This window comes from Delphinus delphis, chromosome 2 (genome assembly GCF_949987515.2).
Source record: "Delphinus delphis chromosome 2, mDelDel1.2, whole genome shotgun sequence".
Classification (NCBI taxonomy): domain Eukaryota; kingdom Metazoa; phylum Chordata; class Mammalia; order Artiodactyla; family Delphinidae; genus Delphinus; species Delphinus delphis.
Window position 1 is genome coordinate 84,518,630 of NC_082684.1, and position 21,290 is coordinate 84,539,919.

At 39.4% G+C, this 21,290-nt stretch overlaps 1 protein-coding gene and 2 non-coding genes across 3 annotated transcripts in view; 1 reads left to right on the forward strand and 2 right to left on the reverse strand.

Moving 5' to 3' along the window:
• Positions 1-8,200: 8,200 nt before the first annotated feature.
• LOC132421459 (small nucleolar RNA SNORA26) lies at positions 8,201-8,320 on the reverse strand. Its single transcript, XR_009518705.1, has one exon. It is a non-coding gene; the product is annotated as a small nucleolar RNA SNORA26 (small nucleolar RNA).
• Positions 8,321-10,553: 2,233 nt separating this feature from the next.
• Positions 10,554-10,635, reverse strand: TRNAS-GCU (transfer RNA serine (anticodon GCU)). The gene has a single exon. It is a non-coding gene; the product is annotated as a tRNA-Ser (tRNA).
• Positions 10,636-11,173: 538 nt separating this feature from the next.
• The window catches only part of KNL1 (kinetochore scaffold 1), a 63,158-nt gene continuing 53,041 nt past the window's right edge, over positions 11,174-21,290 (forward strand). The window contains exons 1-4 of the mRNA XM_060003558.1: positions 11,174-11,228; positions 16,120-16,173; positions 17,261-17,300; positions 19,263-19,328. Coding sequence (XP_059859541.1) covers positions 16,139-16,173; positions 17,261-17,300; positions 19,263-19,328 — 141 coding nt within the window. The 5' untranslated portion in view covers positions 11,174-11,228; positions 16,120-16,138. The remainder of the gene's footprint in view (positions 11,229-16,119; positions 16,174-17,260; positions 17,301-19,262; positions 19,329-21,290) is intronic.

The window sequence follows — 21,290 nt, forward strand, 5'->3', positions numbered from 1 at the left end:
CCCCCAATCCCTGGCATCATCATTCTACTCTCTGCTTCTATGTGTTTAACTATTTTAGATACCAGGAAAGAAAAACTCATTTTCCTTTACTCACAGAATACTCTACTTCAAATATGTGGTGGTTTCCCCACATCAAGCAATTCTCTGACACAAGCTGGGTGTCCTACACTGTAACTCATCTCTGACACCATCTACCTGGAGATAGGGTCAGATGCCACAAGTTAAGGACTTGGTCCCACAAGACTTTCCCCAACTTCAAATGCCAATGGCAAGTCCAGATTGTTACCTGTGCTTCTGACCCACTGTGAATCAAAGGTTCCCACAACCGCCTCCTCAGGTTCAACCATTTATTAGAATGGCTCACAAAACTCAGGAAAGCAGTTTCCTTACTCAATTACTGGTTTATTACAAGGGATTTTAAAGGACAGGAAAAACAAACAAGCAAAAACAAGGGCGAGGTCTGGAAGGGTTCTGAGCACAGGAGCTTCTGATACCGTAGAGCTCAGGTGTGCCACTCTCCAGCATGTGGATGCCTTCCTGCTCACCAACTCGGAAGCTCTCTGAACCTTGTCATTAGAGATTTTTAGGGAGGTTTCATTACCAAGGCATGACTGATTATATCATTGGCCGTTGGTTATTAAGTCAAACTCTAGCCTTTCTTTTCCAGAGGTTGGAGTTTGATGGTGGTGCTGGAAGTTCCAGGGTTGGTTCCTCTGGCAACCAGCTCCCATCCTTAAGGGTTTTCCAAAAGTCACTGCATTAACATAAACCTTTTTTTGGCCGTGTGACAGGGCATGCAGGATCTTAGTTCCCCGACTGGGGATCCAACCCGTGTCTCCTGCAGTGGGAGTGAGGAAGGGGCATATTTTGGGGTGACATTTTGGTTTCCCTCAGCTGGATCATATGGTATTTCTGCTTTTAATTTTTTGAGGGCCCTCCATAGCGGTTGCACCATTCTACAATTCTATCAATGCACAAGGGTTCCAATTCTCTACATCCTCTCCAACACTTGTTACTTTGGTTTTTTGATAGTAGCCATTTTCCTCACCCAAAAGGAAACCCATACTCCAAATAGGCCATACAAATGGCCAACAAGCATATGAAAAGATGCTCAACATCAGGACAATGCAAATCAAAACTATCAAAGATATCACCTCACACTCATTAGGATGGCACATACTGAACAGTAGTGTGGGTGGAGAAACACATTGAGTTTATATGCTTTTAGTGGTTCATACTGGTTGTTAACCACCTACTATATGCCAGACATTATTTAGTTCTGGGATACAGAAATGAATGACTAGGCTCTGCCCTGATAGAGCACATATGTTTAAGTGTGCAAAATACAAAGGGAACAGTGGACATATGGCATAATTCAGTCTGGAAGTGCCAGCACTGATTTCCCAGAGGAAGAGGCGTTTAACAATGAGTTAGAATTTGCCCAGTAGAGACATGAGAAGGATTCCAGGTAGAGGTGAAATGTAAGAGAAGGCAGGCGTATTCCAGAGCTAGAGAAGATGGAGGCAGCACCCAAGGAGAAATGTTTTGGGGACTTTTGGCCCTCTGGTCTCAGTGTATGATTCACTGTCACTGACTATGGAAGTCTTTGCATGGCTTGTATTTCAACAGGGTGCTCTGAACTACAAAGCATAGAAACAGCCTGGGTAAGACAAGATTCACATCGATCTGAGTATCTGCCCAGCTTTGTGAAAACTCTTATCTCTTTAATCTCTTATGAGCCAACCAATTCCTCTTATCACTGAGACCCTCCTTAACTCAGGAGCTCTGGTTTCCTAGGACTGGCAAAAATCAGATGCCTGGTAAAACTCATTCATTCAGCAGACATTTGAGTACCAACTGTGTATTAATTTTATACCAGACTCTGTTTATATAATGGTGAACAAGATAGATATGGTCCCTGCTCTTATGGAGTACACAGTCTGCAGTGTACAACATGATGTGGGGAAGACCAGTAAACAGTTAACATACAGGGAGGTCAATGTTCTGTGTGATGGGAGGAGGAAGGGGGCAGAGGCTATCTCCATACCTAGTCTGTTGTCTTCCAGGGTTCTGAATGGGAACATTAACCTTTGCCCATTTTCTTTCCCTCTCTAGTCCTGTTTGTCTTATTCGCATTCTTTTATTCAGCTTCAGAGGTTCTTGAAGTAAGGACACATGGATGGGCTTGATAGAGTCCCTGGATCTCTTGAAATTGTATGCAAAATTTTCTGTATGCATATTTTTTTCTGAGGAGTCTATGTATTTCAACAAATCCTTCAAATCTGCATTGTCTAATACTAGCCATGTGTGGTGATTTAAATTTAAATTAATTAAAATAAAATTTAATATGCAATTATTCACTTGCACTAGCCACATTTCCAATGTCCAATTCACTTGGTCTATTGCACAGCATATGTGGAGAGCACTTCTATCATCACACGAAGTTCTATTGAGCAGCATTACTTCAGTCTCTATTGAAAACAAAAATCCCTGACTACCATGACTCCACTAGTCTGCAGACACTTAAGAAACAGGGGTTTTGTGTGCGTGTGTGTGTGTGTGTGTACGTGCACATGCATGTGTACTTCCACCTTCCACGTGCTAGTCAAGTAATTGGTCTCTGTGTCAGTCAGTTACTGTGCTAGGTGCTAGAACAGTTGTACAGAATCTGTGAAAAAGTTATTGCCCTTAAGGAGCTCAGGTTGAATCCAGTTGATCTTTCCTCTAGTTAACAGTTGGCTGGACTTGAATGTGTTTTTTTCCCCTTGTAAAATGTTACCCTTTTTATTTATTTATTTTTAATTTATTTGTTTTTGGCTGCATTGGGTCTTCATCGCTGCGCACGGGCTTTCTCTAGCTGTGGTGAGCAGGGACTACTCTCATTGCGGTGCGCGGGCTTCTCATGGCAGTGGCTTCTCTTGTTGCAGAGCACAGGCTCTAGGCACGCGGGCTTCAGTAGTTGTAGCACATGGTCTCAGTAGTTGTGGCTTGTGGGCTCTAGGGCCCAGGGCCAGTAGTTGTGGTGCATGGGCTTAGTTGCTCCGTGGCATGTGGGATCTTCTCGGACCAGGGCTCGAACCCATGTCCCCTGCATTGGCAGGTGGATTCTTAACCACTGCACCATCAGCAAAGCCCATGGTACCCTTTTTAAAAATTTAATTTTTATTATAGCCCCCTCTCCTTACCCCTACTCTGGCGGTAACTACTATTAATAATTAAATGGTCTTTTTATGGACTGTTTTCTCTTCATAGATACATAAATCTATCTGTATTTTAAAATAAAAATGGGATCATGCCTCACAAATTTTTCTGCAAGTTGCTTTTCTCTAGGACTTTTAAAAAATAATAGCTGCCTTGTGTTCCATTGTGTGACTACACCATACTTTAATCCATCCCCTATTGTTGAAATTTTAGGTATTTGCAGTTTTTCATTATTACAATCTATAGTGAACATCCTTATATCCTTTCACACTTGTACACGGTGCTTCTGTAGAGCAAATTTTTAGTATAATTGCGGAGTTGATAGCTTTAAATACTGATTGATAGGTAATACCATACTACCCTCCAAAAAGATTAAACCAATTTACATTCCCATCAGTAAGTAGTGTGAGAGGTAGAGGCAAAGGCAGCTGAATGTAGTGACTGAAACGGCTGGTTAGGCAACTGCATTTTCAAGTTTGGCTTTAGTTCCAGCTGTGTGTTGTAATCATGGGTTTCCCAGAAGGTCTGTATCTCTCAATGGATGACCTAGGTTTGCTTGGGTTAGTCTTGCTCCCAAAGGCTTAGTTTAGAGAAAATGGGCTCATTTCAAAGCCTCTTTAGGCTTTGGATCACTGGTCCTCAGGACTGAGGATTTTCTAGAACACAGAATTACTGAAAACATATTATTGAATTATTGAAAATGGAAGCAGAGCAGCTTAATGAATGTGACCAGGTTTGGGATGGATAAGTTTATTGGAGTCAGAGGTATCATCACCAAGGCACTCATTCTGCTTAGAACACTGCTTTGCACATGGCAAACAATATTGTTATGATTATGACTATTGCTTTCCTCCCCTCCAAACCCTCTGTGTACCCTCCTTTTCCTTTCATTTGAAGCTTGTCCATATTTTCAAAACTGTAACATTTTTATCAGCCATTAACCACATCAAAACAGTTAAGAATTGCCTACTAAAGTTGACCAGTGATTCCACTTGTACCTATATACCTAGAGGAAACACTTGTATATGTACCCCAGAAGGCATGTATAAGAACATCCACAGCAGCATTCTTTTTTTTTTTAATACATTTTATTAATTTATTTGTTTTTCGCTGCCTTGGGTCTTCGTTGCTGTGTGCGGGCTTTCTCTAGTTGCGGCGAGCGGGGGCTACTCTTTGTTGTGGTGCGCGGGCTTCTCAGTGCGGTGGCTTCTCTTGTGGTGGAGCACGGGCTCTAGGCACGCAGGCTCAGTAGTTGTGGCGCACGGGCTTAGTTGCTCAGCGGCACGTGGGATCTTCCCGGGCCAAGGCTTGAGCCCGTGTGACCTGCATTGGCAGGCGGATTCTTAACCACTGCGCCACCAGGGAAGCCCCAGGTCAGCAGATATTTTGTTGCTCTTCTTACCTGTATTTTTGTTGAAATTCTTTCCCCTTTCTTTCCTCCCCTTCCCTTCCTTCCTTCTTTCCTTCTTCATCTTTTTCACTTCCTCCCTCCCTCCCTTCCTTCCTTTGCCAGAAATTCTTTCTGTTAGCAAAGCAAAGAATGACTTGGTTGTGATATACTGTATGCAGTTTCACAGTCAGATATGATATTCTATGAATGGGACTTTAAAGGTCAGAAGTACCCTCCCCCCTTCACTATCACTTACTTTAGAAATAATATCCTTTGCAGCTCACTGCTGAGCAGCCTAGCACGTGAACAGGAGCACAAGCTCTGGGGCCAGGCTGCCTGTTCAAATCCTGGCCCTTCCACTTATCATAGCTTTGAGCAGGTTACCAATTTCTCTGCGGTTCACTTTCCTCAGGTTTAAAATGAGGGTTTTATATATATAAATGAGGGTTTTATATATATATTTATATTTATATATATAGCAGCATTCTTATAATAGCAAAAAACTGGAGACAACTGAAGTATCTGTCCATAAGACAATAGATAATTATATATTCAGATAATTGTATAATAAGCAGCAGTAAAAATGAATGAATTATATGGATAAAACAGTGTTGAGTGAAAGAAGTCACAGAGGAATGATTCCATTTATATAAAATTCAAAAACAGACAAGACAAATATATATTCCTAAAATGTTATATATATGTATGTATGTATATGTATATATGTATATTTGGTAAAGAAAAGTAAAAGGATGAATAACACAATATTCAGTGAAGTAGTTTTCTCTTTGGTGGGAGGATGCGAGCAGGGAGGGGCACACAGGAAGCTTCAAAGGTCCTAGTAATATTCCATTTCTTTAGCTGGGTTGTATATAAATTGTACTGGTTTTATGCTTTTAAACTATACATACACAATATATTACATGTATGTATTATATCCTTGTATGTATAATACCTTTCAAGGTAAAAAAAATTTTTTTAATCGTTAAAAGATCTCTCTCTTTCTTTTTTTAACCTTTGGTTATCTCTGAAATAGTGATTCTCCTGGTCACCCACTGCACAACTCCCAAGGTCTATTTGACCTCCATGCAGCTGGTGGGTACCACTCCCAAGTGCCTCGGCCATGGGTCGCTTTCACCAGCGATGGAAAAAGAGCACCATATGTCTGGAATTTTGGAGACAGTAATGATAAGCAATATATAATAATTTGCAAAAGTGACTGACCACTTTAATATGCCTTAGCAGATTCAAATAATGCTTCTTTATCATAACAGAGCTGAGAGATCTAAAAGCAGTTTAGAGTTTTGATATTCTAGATTTGGCATACTTTCAGACACAAAGAGAGCATTTCCTAACACTTTATTAATGTGACATCTAGACACAAAATTCTTGAAAATACTTCATTAATTCAAGTAAACAATAAATGATACAATTTTCTGGTTCCTTTTTCTTGTAAACTTTCCAACATTTGAAATGGAGTAAGAATAGCTTTATGTTTCATCCTAAATGCTAAATTGTCCAGAATCAGAATTGAGGCAAAATTATAAGGATTAAGAATTTTACAAGCAAAGGAATGTTAAAAATTGCCAGAAAATCACCAGAAGCTAGAAAAGAGATGTGGAACAGATTCACTCTCACAGCCCTCAGATGGAACCAACCCTATTGACACCTTGATCTCAGACTTCCAGTCCTCAGAGCTATGAAATAATTTCTGTTGTTTAAGCCAAAAGAAAAATAAAACTAAGTCCTACATCATGGGCTAAAATAAAGGTTGCCTCTGTTACTTGCTGGGTTATACCAAAAAAATGATTACTGACAGTCATTGAAAGGAGAGTTGATTTTAAGTGATCCTTGTAGTGAGTACATAGAAACTACGGTCAAGGAGCTATTTCAGTTTTCTGAAAGCAAAATTTTATTTTAGGTGTCAAGTTTCTATATTATTCAAGTATTTAAAAATCAGAATTTAAAATCTATACCTGTATTAGCTATCAACAGAAAGTTGATCATTGAGATGACTTGGAATTGTTACTGGTCTGTTGTTATCACTTAATATGCTGTCATATTTCAGAACAAATATAGCCTTCATTTGTCCGCCGTAACTTTCTAAGCATTAACTGAAGGCATCTGATCTAGAATTGATAAATGTAAATTAAAAGATTCAGGTAAAAATACTTAAGAAAGTCAGAATCTTTGAGAAAGCCAGAGGGGAAAAAAGTGCTTAGAGTCAATGACCTTTTATTTAGCCCAAAGAGAAATATGAAAAACTTACTACTCCATAGTACCAAAATCAGAAAAGGAATTATTGCTTCTAACTCCATGGAATCATCAGTCATGTCCTCAGGTCCTTCATCCATTAATTTCACCTACTGAAGTTGGGCTTGACCCAGTTTTACTTCATTCTGGAGATTTCAAATGAATATTTGAAATTTGAAATCTGGGGCATTGCTCATCCTCACTGTGATGAGAAGGAAAGGTGTATGTAACTGGTTCTTGCTTGCTATCTATCCATAGCTATCTTTGCAGAAGATACAAAGCATGGGATATAAGCAAGTGTTATTCCCCCTTTCCCCTAGTCTATTGGCATTTATTCACTTTGTCTTCCTGAAGAAGTTTACTATAAACTAGATTTCAATTTTTGCTCTATCGATCTTCAATATGAAAATATTGTTTAGTTTTCAGCTTAGTAGGCATTCCCAGAAGTTGTTATGGCAACATGGATGTTTTCATATGATAGCATGCAGCTGAGGGAATAATTTGAGGAAAAAATAAGTTTTGAGTTGATGTTGCAGACTCAGAGAAGAATGCCTGGATTCATTCTTGAACTTCTCCAGGTCTTGTCACAACTGTCTTCCCAGAGATGATTCTCAGTGGGACCATACTTCCTAATGGTAAGGAACAGAATGAATTCACTTCTGATATGGCCTGCCTCTCAAAACCAATCTTTGTTAAGTCTTGCAGCCCTGGGTCTGAGTTTCTCTTGTAAGAATTAAGAAACAAACTGGAGGCACACCAAAAAAAAAAAAAAAAAATCCTGGATTTCACTTCTTCCTTCAGAGATTTGTCCATGAGGGCTGCTGACACATAAGGATCTGCCCAGGCAGCAGACCATCACCAAGTAAACACTGGACAGTTCTTCCCAGAGCACCTCATTCTCCAGAGACAATGGGTCTTCTTGAAGCTGGACTCAGAGAATGAAGATCCATTCCCTGGCACCGAAGTAACAGGAGAGCTGGAATATCTTGGTAATGCATCTGGCTGTGCAATGGTTCTTTTTCTCCTGGTCTTCCAGAGGTGAGAGGTCCTGCAATAGTTCAGGATAGGACTTGTGAAGAACCCTGGTGTTGATGGAGAATGATTTCCTTGAGCTGTGGCTTGTTGACAAATTTGGGGGAGTAATGGGGATATTTCAAAACGTATGAGCCATTCAGGCAGAACTATCTTGTCCAAGTCTTCTGTTGCAGCTTCTCCAGTAGATGGCGCCTCTAACACTTTACTGCCTTCCTTCATTACATAGATAAATTTTTCTCCATTACTACTAATCCAAGTCCCCACACCCCTGGCCTCAGGCTTTTAAATAAACTGGCATGTTGTTAATCCTTTTTTTTCCCCAGCTGTGACTCCAGACAGGATTCAAGAAGAGTTTTACAATCTTTTCTCTGGGTTTTAAAGAGACTTACTTTACCCTTCTGTGTTAGCCTGAATCCTTTTGATTCTCTCAGAAACAGGTAAAATAAGCACAGTTCTTATACATGAAGAGATCAAAGAAATGCAAAAACTGGGACTGTCATAGCAAGACTTACTGTAAGCATGAGCTTTGTCCAGAGAGAGCAAGGCCTAGTTGAGAGGAAGGTTAAGATCAATGTCTTGAGGGCACTTCAGAAAAATCTCTCAGGGGCTCTTAACCTTTTTTGTGACATAGATCTTTGGTAGTCTGGTAAAGCCTATGGGTCCCTTCTCAGAATATTGTTTTTAAATGCATAAAATTAAGTTTGTTGTAATAGACAGTCAACCAGTTAAGTTGGAATACAGCTATCAAAATAGTTCAGAAATCTGTGATATAATACCAAGTGAAGCAGAAACAGAAAGACAAATACCATATGATATCACTTACATGTGGAATCTAATGTAACATATATGTGGAATCTATGACACGAATGAACTTATCTACGAAACAGAAACAGACTCACAGACATAGAGAATAGAGTTGTGGTTGCTAAGGGGGAAGAGGGGTGGGGAGGGATGGATTGGGAGGTTGGGATTAGCAGATGCAAACTATTATATATAGAATGGATAAACAACAAGGTCCTACTGTATAGCACAGGGAACTATATTCAATATCCTCTGATAAACCATGATGGAAAAGAATATGAAAAAGAATGTATATATACATATAACTGAATCACTTTACAGCAGAAATTAACACAACATTGTAAATCAACTATACTTTAATAAAATAAATTTTAAAATTAAAAAAATCTGTGATCTAATAGTATAATGCATGTACTTTCTTATGAATGCATAAATTTACAAGATCTAATGGCAGGTCCAACAACTACCATTATCTTGAAGTAGTAGTAATGAGCATAAAGCAGTAACAGTAATGTGATATAACATTATCTGTTATTTCTATTGGTGACAAAAATCACGGGTAAGGTTAATATTACTGTAGTTTGCTTCTTATCTTTATTGAAGGAAGTGCTTTCAATTAGAGATGAATGAAAATAAAGCTGCAGTTTTTTCCCCAACGAAGTAACCAATTGAATTCTATCCATGGACCCCTTGGGAGTGTGTAGAATCCGGGTAGAAACACCTCCTAGCAGCAGAGTGGTGAATGAATTACAGAGCAAGGCTGAAGGCAGGTACTGGGGTGACCCTCAGTCCTCAGCCCAGGCAGGTATCAACATTCCCAAGGGATTTGAATTGACAAGGAGGAGCCACTGGAGCCTGAATTCCACCCTGAGGGCTAAGAACTTTGCTGAAGACACCTGCCCGTTGCCAGGTTCTGGGATGCCGTACACTGCAGAGAGAATGTGTAAACCATCACCGCAAGGGATTGATGAGCACTTTTTACTAATTTCCAGCACCACATAGGATGATGTTAAGAGCCACCAGAGTTCGACAGACTTGGGTTACAATGCCTTTTCTGCAATTACAGAAGCTGTATAACCTTGGGCAAGCTTATCTTTCAGTGTCCTCATTTATAAAATGGAGTAATAAAAATGTTTATCGTGATCACAGGGTTATGGTTAATTAAAGTGCTATAATTCATTGTGTTGCCTGCAGATAAATACTGGATAAATGAAGGTTGTTAAATGTGAGTTGAATGAATCTGCCCGATGACCTTTCAAGAGGGGAATCTATTCTTTTTCTACTCCCTGTTTTTCCCTCTTTGCTTAAATCCAAGAGAGGAATTAACACCTCCTTTGGGAAGGTAGACGTTCAGTCTCTGGCTTCTAGATACCACCAAGTTTCCACGCGTTGTCAACATCTTTTTAATGTCGAATACTTTTCTTGAACACCTGCAGCCTGCTGGGGGCTGGAAGAGAATCCTCAACACTGTCTCGCGGTAGCTTTTGAAGTGAAAACCCTGGGGTAAGAATCCACAGTAATTGAAGTTCCTCAATCAGGAGCTGGGTTAATTAATGTTGACCAGACCACAACTGGAACATATGGGAACAGTAATAATCGTGGAATTCTATGCACTATTGTTAACTTCATTAAAAAGACATTAAATCCATTTTATAATTAAACTCCGAATCCCAGGAAATGTCTCTTTCCCAACTTTTTCTTTATCTGCGAGGTCACAATGCTCCCGAGCCCTTCTTTCAAAGATTCAAACAGGAGGTTAATTGTGCTAGAGTAAATTGACTAGTAAATCATACCTGGAACAAATATTCAACTGTTTTCATTCCGCAAGCAAATTTACGTTTATCTGTTCAAATCAGAGGCAAAAACAATTCCTCGACGAGGATGGGATTCGAACCCACGCGTGCAGAGCACAATGGATTAGCAGTCCATCGCCTTAACCACTCGGCCACCTCGTCCCCGAAACCTCCTGTTTCCTGCTAGCTATAGGGAGTAAAACTAGGGGGATGTGACGCAATGTGATAGAAGCCGCCATTTTGTACGGAAGCAAAGCTCCTATCCTTTTGATAGCAAGAAATCAAAAGAAGATGGCCGCTCCCATACTGTGGGAGATCTGCAATGGGAATGGACAAAGGAAAATTCGGTAGAAAATGAGATAACCTTGAAAGAAATAAAATCGGCATACAGGTTGCAAAGGAAGTTTGATTAAAGGAGTCTTAGGAAGGCTCTGGAGCCTAAGGGGCGGGGCCGACGCGTTGAGCGGTTTTGCGCATGCGCTCCAACAGGGCGGTTAGATTTGAATGCTTCACTGAGGCCGTCTGGGTGTTGTGAGGTGACGTCGAGGGGTGGCGGTGAGGTGCCTCTCTGAGAAGCGTGCGGACGCCAAACAAGTCCGAGGAGAATTTCTCAAGCAGTTGGGCCGCGGCGGGTAACTTTCGGCCTGGGCTTCGCGCGGAGGGATTTAGGTTTTGTCTGAGCGGTCTGAAGGCCCCGCGGTGGGAGGTGGGGGACACTCCTACAGCCAAACTGCCTCGGAACTCGCTGGGCTCAGGTACTGACGCTTCTCCGCGGGTGCGGGTCTCTTTTTTCCTCACCTCGGCCTGCACATGTGCCGCCTCCCTCCTCCCTAGCAGTCTCCGTCCACACCTGGGCCCCACGGCGAGGGGGACCCGGCCCGCGGCGCCCCGCCCGCCATCTTCTGTCAGGGTTCCGGTACTCTTCCTCGCACCCCAGTTTCTTTTCCTTGGGGAACTCGCGTCCGTTCGCACTTCTTACTCAATCTTTTCTTAGCTATAAATGAAGTGACAGCAATAAGTGATTTTAAACTCTCGGCTTATGGTTTATTTACAATGTCTGATCGAGTGCTAGCAGCACTGAGCAGATTTTGGGTTTCCGGCGGATGTAATAACATAGACAAATAAAGCCAATATTAGTACACCACAAATAAGTTTTTAAAAAGTCTTCCTCTGTCCATTATTAGGCCAGAGTTAAGGAGTCTTTTCTTGCTGTTTATCTCAATACTGGAATTTAAGAAAAAGTTCTAAAAAAAAATACATTGCCGATTGGAATTTTGAAGATAGGTTTATAGAGAGATGACAGAAAAGACCAAAGCAGAACTTACTCTAGGTATTAAGATTGAAGTTTTCGGTTGAATTGAATAAGTCGAATTCCTCAGATTTGTATTGGGTTCTTTGTTGTCTTGTGCCAGGGCTGGGAGCGGATGATTGAGTCCCTCATCTAGAGTTTACAGTCCAGAACGGGAAAGAATTAATATACACAGATAACTATAAAACAGGACAATGTAAAGGATTGTAGGACATTCTGAAGGCATATGGGAGCACAGAAAAGCTTATCTGATGCTTTTTGGCAATGGAGACTAAAGGAGGCTTCTTGGAGAAAGTGGTATTTGAGGTGGAACTTGAAGGGAAGAATGATTTATAGAGATGAGGAGTTAATGTAAGATTTTGCTAATTAAAGTTTGGGTTCAAAGCAGTATAATTCTTTTTGACTATGTGAATGGCTAGGAATGTTTACAAGATTGACAAATAGATGTAAACTGAGTAAAAATATTTGGAGTGGTAGTATTAATGATGTGTTTGATGCTAAGTAAGAGATGGTAGAAGACACTCTAGATATTGTTAGTAGGACAGTGCTGTCCAATAAAACTTTCATTGTTAATGGTAATGTTTTATTTCTGCACTAACACGGTACTCATTAGTCCCATGTGATGAACACCTGCAATGTGTCTATTGTAACAAGAACTATATTGTAAATTTTATTTCATTTTAATTAATTTAAATTTAAATGATATAGACTCTAGACCTGTTCTGTATTGGACAGCACAGATCTAGAATCTATATCATTGGCCACTATGAAATATATTAATTCTAGATAGTGGTGAAGTAAATGAAGGAGTGGACAAATAGCTAGATAGTAGATTTTCAGGTTTTGCAGGCTCCATGGTCTACATGATCTCTGTCACATTTCTTCTTTCTATGCTTTTTTTTTGTTCTCTGTAACTGATTTAAAATGTAAAAAACTACTGTTAAAGGCCCATTTGGCCCAGCAGCTGTAGTTTGTGGACCTCTGGATTATTTAGACTAGTAGTTCCCAAATTTTCTTGGCTCATTATGCCCCTAGGACAAAAGAAATATCTAACAGTTCTATCAATATTTATTAAGTGCTTAGGTCCAAACAATTTTAGAAGTTGTTGTTAAGTGATTCTACCTGCTTAGTAGCCATTTGAAAAAAATAATATACATAAATTGAAGTAAAAGATAATATTTTAATTTTATTCATAAATACTTACAATTATTTACTAATTGGATATGTGTGCCTGTTGAATATTGCACACCTTTTAGATTTTGGAATCAGACTGGATACTGCCACCCTCATTTCCAGTACCACATTGATCAAAAGTACTTGCTTTATATCACAGGAACTGCCAAAAATCCAGCTTTGCAATAATATGTTATCAAAACTAATGTAATGTGAATGGGTACTATATTGAACTAGCAGTGATGTATAGATGTTGAGAATTGTTGTTTCTCTCAAAAGTTCAAAATATCCCAGAACACCTTTGTGAGTAAGCTGTAGCACCCCTACCTGTGTGCCAAGTGCACAGTTCTGGAACCAATCAGTAATCAATTAATGTGACAGTGATCAAAAGTTCAACCATAATAGCATTTTACACGTGAAGCTTAATGTGAGAACCTGGAGTCTCCTGTTTCTGTTGGAGGTGGAACTTACAGATATGTACTGAATAGAATATTTTTAAAAGAGGACATCAATAAGCTTTGAATCTTATTACTTAATCAAGTGTCAGCTGGTCTGCAGGCTAAACAAGAATGATGCACGATGACTGTTTCAAACAATGAAGATGTTTAGGTGATCCTGATTTGATAGTATTTACTTTTTTTTTTTTTTTTTGCGGTACGCGGGCCTCTCACTGTTGTGGCCTCTCCCGTTGCGGAGCACAGGCTCCGGACGCGCAGGCTCAGCGGCCATGGATTACGGGCCTAGCCGCTCCGCGGCATGTGGGATCTTCCCGGACCAGGGCACGAACCTGCATCCCCTGCATCGGCAGGCGGACTCTCAACTACTGCGCCACCAGGGAAGCCCGTATTTACTATTTTTAATCTGTGAATTTTTAATATATCACTGGATTTGAAAATATTTCCAAAAGAAGAAAAAAATGCAAGACATAGATCATGAAGCCCCCAAAATAATATTTTTAATTTAAAGATTTAAGCTATTACATACTGTCCTCTTTCCCAAAAGCAACCACCTTCACTACTTTAAGTTAGTTATTTTGTATCGAAAGAAAGCTCTCTTGGGACTTCCCTGGTGGCACAGTGGTTAAGAATCCACCTGCCAATGCAGTGGACATGGGTTCGAGCCCTGGTCCGGGAAGATCACATATGCTGCGGAGCAACTAAGCCCGTGTGCCACAAGTAATGAGCCTGCGCTCTAGAGCCCTCGAGCCACAACTACTGAGCCCGAGTACCACAACTACTAAAGCCCGTGCACCCTAGAGCCTGCATGCTGCAACTACTGAAGTCCGCACACCTAGAGCCCGTGCTCCGCAACAAGAGAAGCCACCGCAATGAGAAGTCCACACACTGCAACGAAGAGTAGCTCCTGTTCGCCACAACTAGAGAAAGCCCATGAGCAGCAGTGAAGACCCAAAGCAACCAAAAAAAAAAACTCTCTTACCCGCAACCACCTCCACCTGCATCCGGAGCCTGTGCTCCGCAACGGGAGAGGCCACAGCAGTTAGAGGCCTGTGTACCGCAAAAAAATAATTAAATAAAAAATAAAAATATTATTTTAAGTAGATATAGGTGTTATCTGTGAACAGGAGGTAAGTGAAACCAGAAGAATGGATAAACAGACTGAGAAAGTGATGGAGGACAAAAGGAGAGGGTCAGAGATCAAATCCTAGAAGATACCCATCACCTTATATCTATATTAACAGCTAATTAAATAAATCAATACTGAAAAATAAGCAGACTTTTACTTCAGGTTCAAGTTCATTATGAAGTATTCTTTAATTTGACTTGTTATATATGATGAAAGCATGTAAAATAAGATATCTTTTAAGTACCTGTTTTTTTGTTGTTTTGGTTTTTTACTTATTGCTAAAAGTGTAAGAACATTGATTCTGACAGTTTGTGTATGTGGTATTTTATTTTTTTCTAAGTAAGTATTTTAGTCTTTTTATCTATCTATCCATCTATTTATTTATTTTTGGCTGCCTTGGGTCTTTGTTGCGGTGCGCCGGCTTCACATTGCAGTAGATTCTCTTGTTGTGGAGCACAGGCTCTAGGCGCATGGGCTCCAGTAGTTGTGGCACGTGGGCTCAGTAGTTGTGGCTCGCGGGCTCTAGAGTGCAGGCTCAGTAGTTGTGGCGCACACTTAGTTGCTCTGTGGCATGTGGGATCTTCCCAGACCAGGACTCAAACCCATGTCTCCTGCCTTGGCAGGCGGATTCTTAACCACTGTGTCACCAGGGAAGTCCATATGTATGTGGTATTAATTTAGTATTTAGTAGAAATGCTCATATTGTTGAGTCAGAATCTCTAGCTATTCTGTTTTTTGAAATCTGCAATGGAATTTTTTCTTACCCAGGGATAAAGTTCTAAGGTTAAATGCATAAAGTGAAAATATAGGTATGGATAGGTAGGAGATAAGACCAGTTAAAGAAACTTCAGGTTATGCTTCTTATTGCACACTCTTTCCAAGACAGATACTCATTGAGTGAGATTGTAAACATAATCAACTACACTGTTTAAAATGTTTTTTCCCCCAATTATTTATTTATTTATTTATTTATTTTGGCTGGCCCGGGTCTTTGTTGCAGCATGCAGACTTAGTTGCAGAAGGATAAGGGATCTAGTTCCCCAACCAGAGATCAAACCTGGGCCCCCTGCATTGGGAGTGCAGAGTCTTACCCACTGGACCACCAGGGAAGCCCCTAAAATGTTATTTTTATGCCTTAAATTTTTTTTTGCTCGAGTACTTAAAGTTAAATTTTCATAAGATAAATATGCATTTATGCAAATCTACTTTATGCAAATATAAGTATTTTGATAGCTGATTGACTATATTTTGAGATTGAATTATTATATAATCCATAAACTCATATAAACTAGGACAAATTTTTATTTGAACCGTTAAAGTCCATATCATTCCAATCAGAGTTAGTCACTGATTTCCTCTTGAATATGAGAATTTTCTAGGATTGGTCACTATTAGAGAATAGTTTAAAATCCTCAAAATTTCTCATGTTTCATAGCCCCATAGTGAAGTTTTTACTTTTTTTGGCTCTCCCACAGAAAGTAATCCTGAAATTACAACTCTGCTCTGCTCTTAACCTCTTCACAGATTACAACTTCTCTTCCTTTTTTCTCACCTTTTCTCATATTGTGTATTTGTTACAGAAACAGTTTTTCTTCGAAAATGGATGGGATGTCTTCAGAGGCTAATGAAGAAAAGTAAGTTTGGGAAATGCAGCTAAAAATGTTCAACTCTTTATCAGGGAAAGATACTTTTCCAATTAGTAAGACATGTTTATAACTTCTGAAATGTTTTCCCAGTCTGTTCCAGGGAAAAGAAGTAAATGTTACAAAGTCACAGCACTCCCTGCCATATCTTTATATAAACTCATCTGGAGTCAAAACTGAGAGGGACTTTAGAGACCACTTCCTATCTCTTCAATTTAAGGATGAGAAAATTGAGGCCTGAAGAAATGAAATGATTTGTCTAAAGTTGGCATCACAAACTAGTGGCAGTTTACAGCCTACAGGCATATATATATATGACAAAGAAAAAATTGTCTAAACAATAAACAGTGTTTTTTAATTTTTGAATTAATTGCCAAAATTTCAAGATTTCATACAATAATTAGATTTTCAGCTTTTCCTGAAAAATCAAGTGGTGGAACACTGGGCTCATATTCTTGCTTGGCAACAACTAACCTGAGCAGAGTACATAATAGCTGTGATGATCAAACCAGGCAGGAAGGAAACCAGACTAAGTTGTCTGTTTGGCTACCATAGCCAGTTGAATATTCAAAACCTGCTCTAAAAATCACACTGTAGTAAAACCAGAACTAGAGTCTCTTGATTTATGGTCCATTTATCTCTTTTTTTTTTTTTTGGCTGCACTGCGGCTTGCAGGATCTTAGTTCCCTGACCAGGGATTGAACCACAGCTATAGCAGTGAAAGCACTGAGTCCTAACCACTGGACTGCCAGAGAATTCCCTTTCTTTCTTTTTTTTTTTTTCTTTTGGTCCATTTATCTTATAATTATGCTTATATAAATCAATATGGTAAATTATGTTTTAAATTATGTTATCTCTTGTTTTTCAAGAGATAGTCCTATGGTATACCATATGTATTTTAAAACACTGACTTTCTAAATACTGAATTTAAGTCTCGTAATATAAATTTTATTAAGTGAAAGTGACGCCAACTGTTAAGTGATGACCAATTTAAAAGCACGTAAGGGATGTTGTAATGATGGGTTTTAGAAATTCAGTTTTTTACTGCTATGTATGTAAATTTTTTTTCCTCTTTCAGTGACAATGTAGAGAGACCTGTTAGAAGACGACATTCCTCAGTAAGAAACACCTATTTGAGCTAATAATTGTTACCTTTTATTGAATAATGACTACATACCACAGTAATTTTGAATGACATCACCATCCCAACCCCCCTGGCTTCTATTGCTCTCTGGATAAAGACTCAAATATTTAACCTGGGCTTCCCTGGTGGCACAGTGGTTGCAAGTCCACCTGCCGATGCAGGGGCACAGGTTAGTGCCCTGGTCTGGGAAGATCCCACATTCCGCGGAGCGGCTGGGCCCGTGAGCCATGGCCGCTGAGCCTGCGCGTCCGGAGCCTGTGCTCCGCAACAGGAGAGGCCACAACAGTGAGAGGCCCGCATACCACAAAAAAAAAAAAAAAAATTTAACCTGATTACACAATTCTGTAAATATACTAAAATTCCTATTTTATGGGTTTCATGGTAATTTAATACATTCTATGCTGTGTAAATTATACTTTAATAAAGCTGTTTAAAAATATATTTAAATGTGTACAAAGCTGTAGCAAGACACACAATAATCCAACTCAAACCGATTTAAGCACAAAATTTATTGGGTTATGAAATTGAAAAAATCCAAAGATAGGGATGATGTTAGGCACAATTTAACCAATCAGGTGTTCCAACAGTAGCACCAGAGGTTGTAGGGTACTTTCACTGTAAGCATCTTTGCCACAAACACTTTTGCCACATCATTAATTGGCAGCAGTGCAATTTAGCTGTAAAGGTTAAATAACTAATTGATAGTTTGATTTCATTTCTTCATTGATGCAGTACTCTCATTTTTATATTACATAAATCTGAGATATGCCAAGGTCTCCAAGGCAGAGTTGAACCCATTTCTCCCACAGAATTTTGGAACATCTCGCAACAGACATATGGCATTATGCCAAGAACAAACAACAGTGTGGAAGGGTTTTATAATGCAATACAAAGCTCAGTTACAAATATGTATCCTAGTATTTGGAAACTGATAATTTGTCTTAATGAAGAAAGAAATTTTAATGAAAATGAAAAAGCACGATGCCAAATGAAGGGAATGAATCAATAAACTAAAAAATGTATAAAATACTATGAGCAAAAGACAGAAGGCAAGAGCTTAGGTACAACCCACAAAATAAAATCAGTTATTTGCTCAGTATTGCCATGAATCTACACACATTTTAAATGTATTCAAGTATTTCATATCTTGCAATAAAGTCTTTAACTTTCTTATTCATTTTTCATGTTTCATTATGTCCTCTTTAATGTCCCTCTTTTATCTTTTATAGCAGAAATGCCTTACGGCCAGTTAGTTATGCAGCAAAAATGTTTGCAGCAAAGATGTCTGTGGCAAATATGCTTATGGTGAAAGTACTGGACATGATCACCAGTACTAAGATTTCATTTTTTATACTCTGATCCCTTTCTCTGGGTAATCTCCATTATCAGAACGGGCTCTCCCTCTGTGATTACTACAGTACATCTAGCTCTCCCAACTTCCAGGTTCAAGTCCTACATGAAAAATAGTGTCTATTTCCTCAGGATAAAACACGAAGGAAACAGAATACTCAGGATTGAATCATCTTGGCTTGATTGTCTTGACCATATCTTGATATGGGTCAAGTCCTCATTACCAAACCAGTCACTATTGACAAAAGAATACCATGTGCAGATTGTTCTCAGCCAGGGCTACCTGTTGAACCCTAGAGTTGGAGTAGAGCTTTACTGAGACCACATGGGATGAGAGTAGGCAAAATAATTGGGGAATGTGGGCAAGGAGAAGGGAATAGATGCCGAATATTTAAAGCAGCCACAAAGTATACCACTGAGCAATATGAGTTTGAGGAGTTTTAGAGGTTTTTACAGGAATTTTAGCATCTCTACCTTTCTGCTCATGGTATAACTTGAAGTGATTATTAATAGACATTGCAGATTTTCTTGAATAATTCTGTTCTAGATTTTGAAATGCAGATTTTCTTGAATAATTCTGTTCTAGATTTTGAAACCCCCAAGGAGTCCTCTTCAGGACCTCAGAGGTGGGAATGGGAATGAAACTGTTCAGGTAAGTCTCTGGTACAAATGCTTTATAGATGACTATTTTCAGTGATTTTTTTTTTTTTTTCTTTTGCGGCACGCGGGCCTCTCACTGTTGTGGCCTCTCCCGTTGCGGAGCACGGGCTCCAGATGCGCAGGCTCAGCGGCCATGGCTCACGGGGCCAGCCACTCCGCGGCATGTGGGATCTTCCCAGACCGGGGCACGAACCCATGTCCCCTGCATTGGTAGGCAGACTCTCAACCACTGCACCACCACGGAAGCCCTCAGTGATATATATATATATATTTTTTGTCAGTGATATTTTTAATAGTTAGAAACTTTACTAGCTATATGAAGGGAGAATGTCATAAATGATTCTCAACTGAATATGTACAAGTAAGCATCCCATGGCCTTAAGGTTAAAATCCAAACACTTGAGCAAGCTGGCACTCTTGATTTTTAACCCCTATTTGCTTTTCCATACTTTTCTTGCCACTCTCATACATGTATCTCACCATTCAGAACTGTTTACCATTCCCCAAACAGACAAGAACTGTCAAGCCTGCAGGTATTTACATGTGATGTTACCTCTGTCTAGATGGCTAGTCCCTCATTCTTCGTTTATCTGCCAATATTTTATTAAAAAATTTTTTTTCAAACTGAAAAGTAGAAAGAATTTTAGGGTGAATGTTCATATAGTCATTACATAGATTCTATAATTAATATTTTATCATACTTGGTTTATCATATATTTGTAGTCCTCTATTTTTAAAATTTATTAATTAATTTTGGCTGTGTTGGGTCTTCGTTGCTGCACACGGGCTTTCTCTAGTTACGGCGAGCGGGGGCTACTCTTCGTTGCAGTGTGCAGACTTCTCATTGCGGTGGCTTCTTTTGTTGTGGAGCATGGGCTCTAGGCACATGGGCTTCAGTAGTTGTGGCTCACGGGCTTAGTTGTTCCGTGGCATGTGGAATCTTTCTGGACCAGGGCTCGAACCTGTGTCCTCTGCATTGGCAGGCGGATTCTTAACCACTGCGCCACCAGGGAAGCCCTGTAGTCCTGTTTCTCTGGTAATTCCAATTTGTTTTCAAGACTCAGTTTTGGTATCATTTCTCTCAGAAAATCATCCCTTAACATCTTCTATTGTAATTGTTTACTAATGTCCATTCTAAATTGAGAACTCTCTGAGGTCAGGACTTCGTTATGTGTTTTTTAATATATTATGCCTGGTATATAGTTCACTTTCAGTACATTTTGTTGATGGATGAAATGCATATAGTTTTGGAGACCATATAATTCTGAGTGCTTACACTACTTCTGCCTCTCTTATCTTTCTATTTCTCAAATACATCAAGCCTTTCCCTGCCTCAGGGCCTTTGCACATGCTCTGCCTAGAATGTTTTCCCTCTGCCCAACTGTTCATCTGACTACTAACTAATCCTTCAGGTCTCAACTTAAATGTACTTCCTCAAAGAAATCTTCCATGATTATCAGGCTAAATTATTTTTTTATATACAGTTTTTATTCACACCACTCATTACACTTTGAATTTTATATTTTTGTGGATTTTTTGTTTTAATCTGTTTCACCATTAATCCGCATTAGAGTAAGGACTGTATTGTTTCCTTTACCGGTCTTTTTCCGTCACTGAGCATGGGATTTGGTATGTGTGGTTTTTTTTAATTTAATGAATGTTTGAATGAGTAAATGACAGATTCATAGACTCATAGAGCTTTAAAAACAACAGGACCTCAATACTAATCTTGAATCTAGTTCCTTCATTATATAGATGAGAAATATGAGGTCCAGAGAGGTTAAATGTTTTGTCTAAGCCCACACAGTTAGTGGCAAACTTCAAATTGGAGCTCTAATCTCCTAATTTCTAACTCAGTGCTCTTTCCAATATACCACACAAATTTCAGGGGTTTTTAGTAAGAAATATAGTAGTATTTACTATGTCCATAATATTGTCATTATTAAGCTCAAAG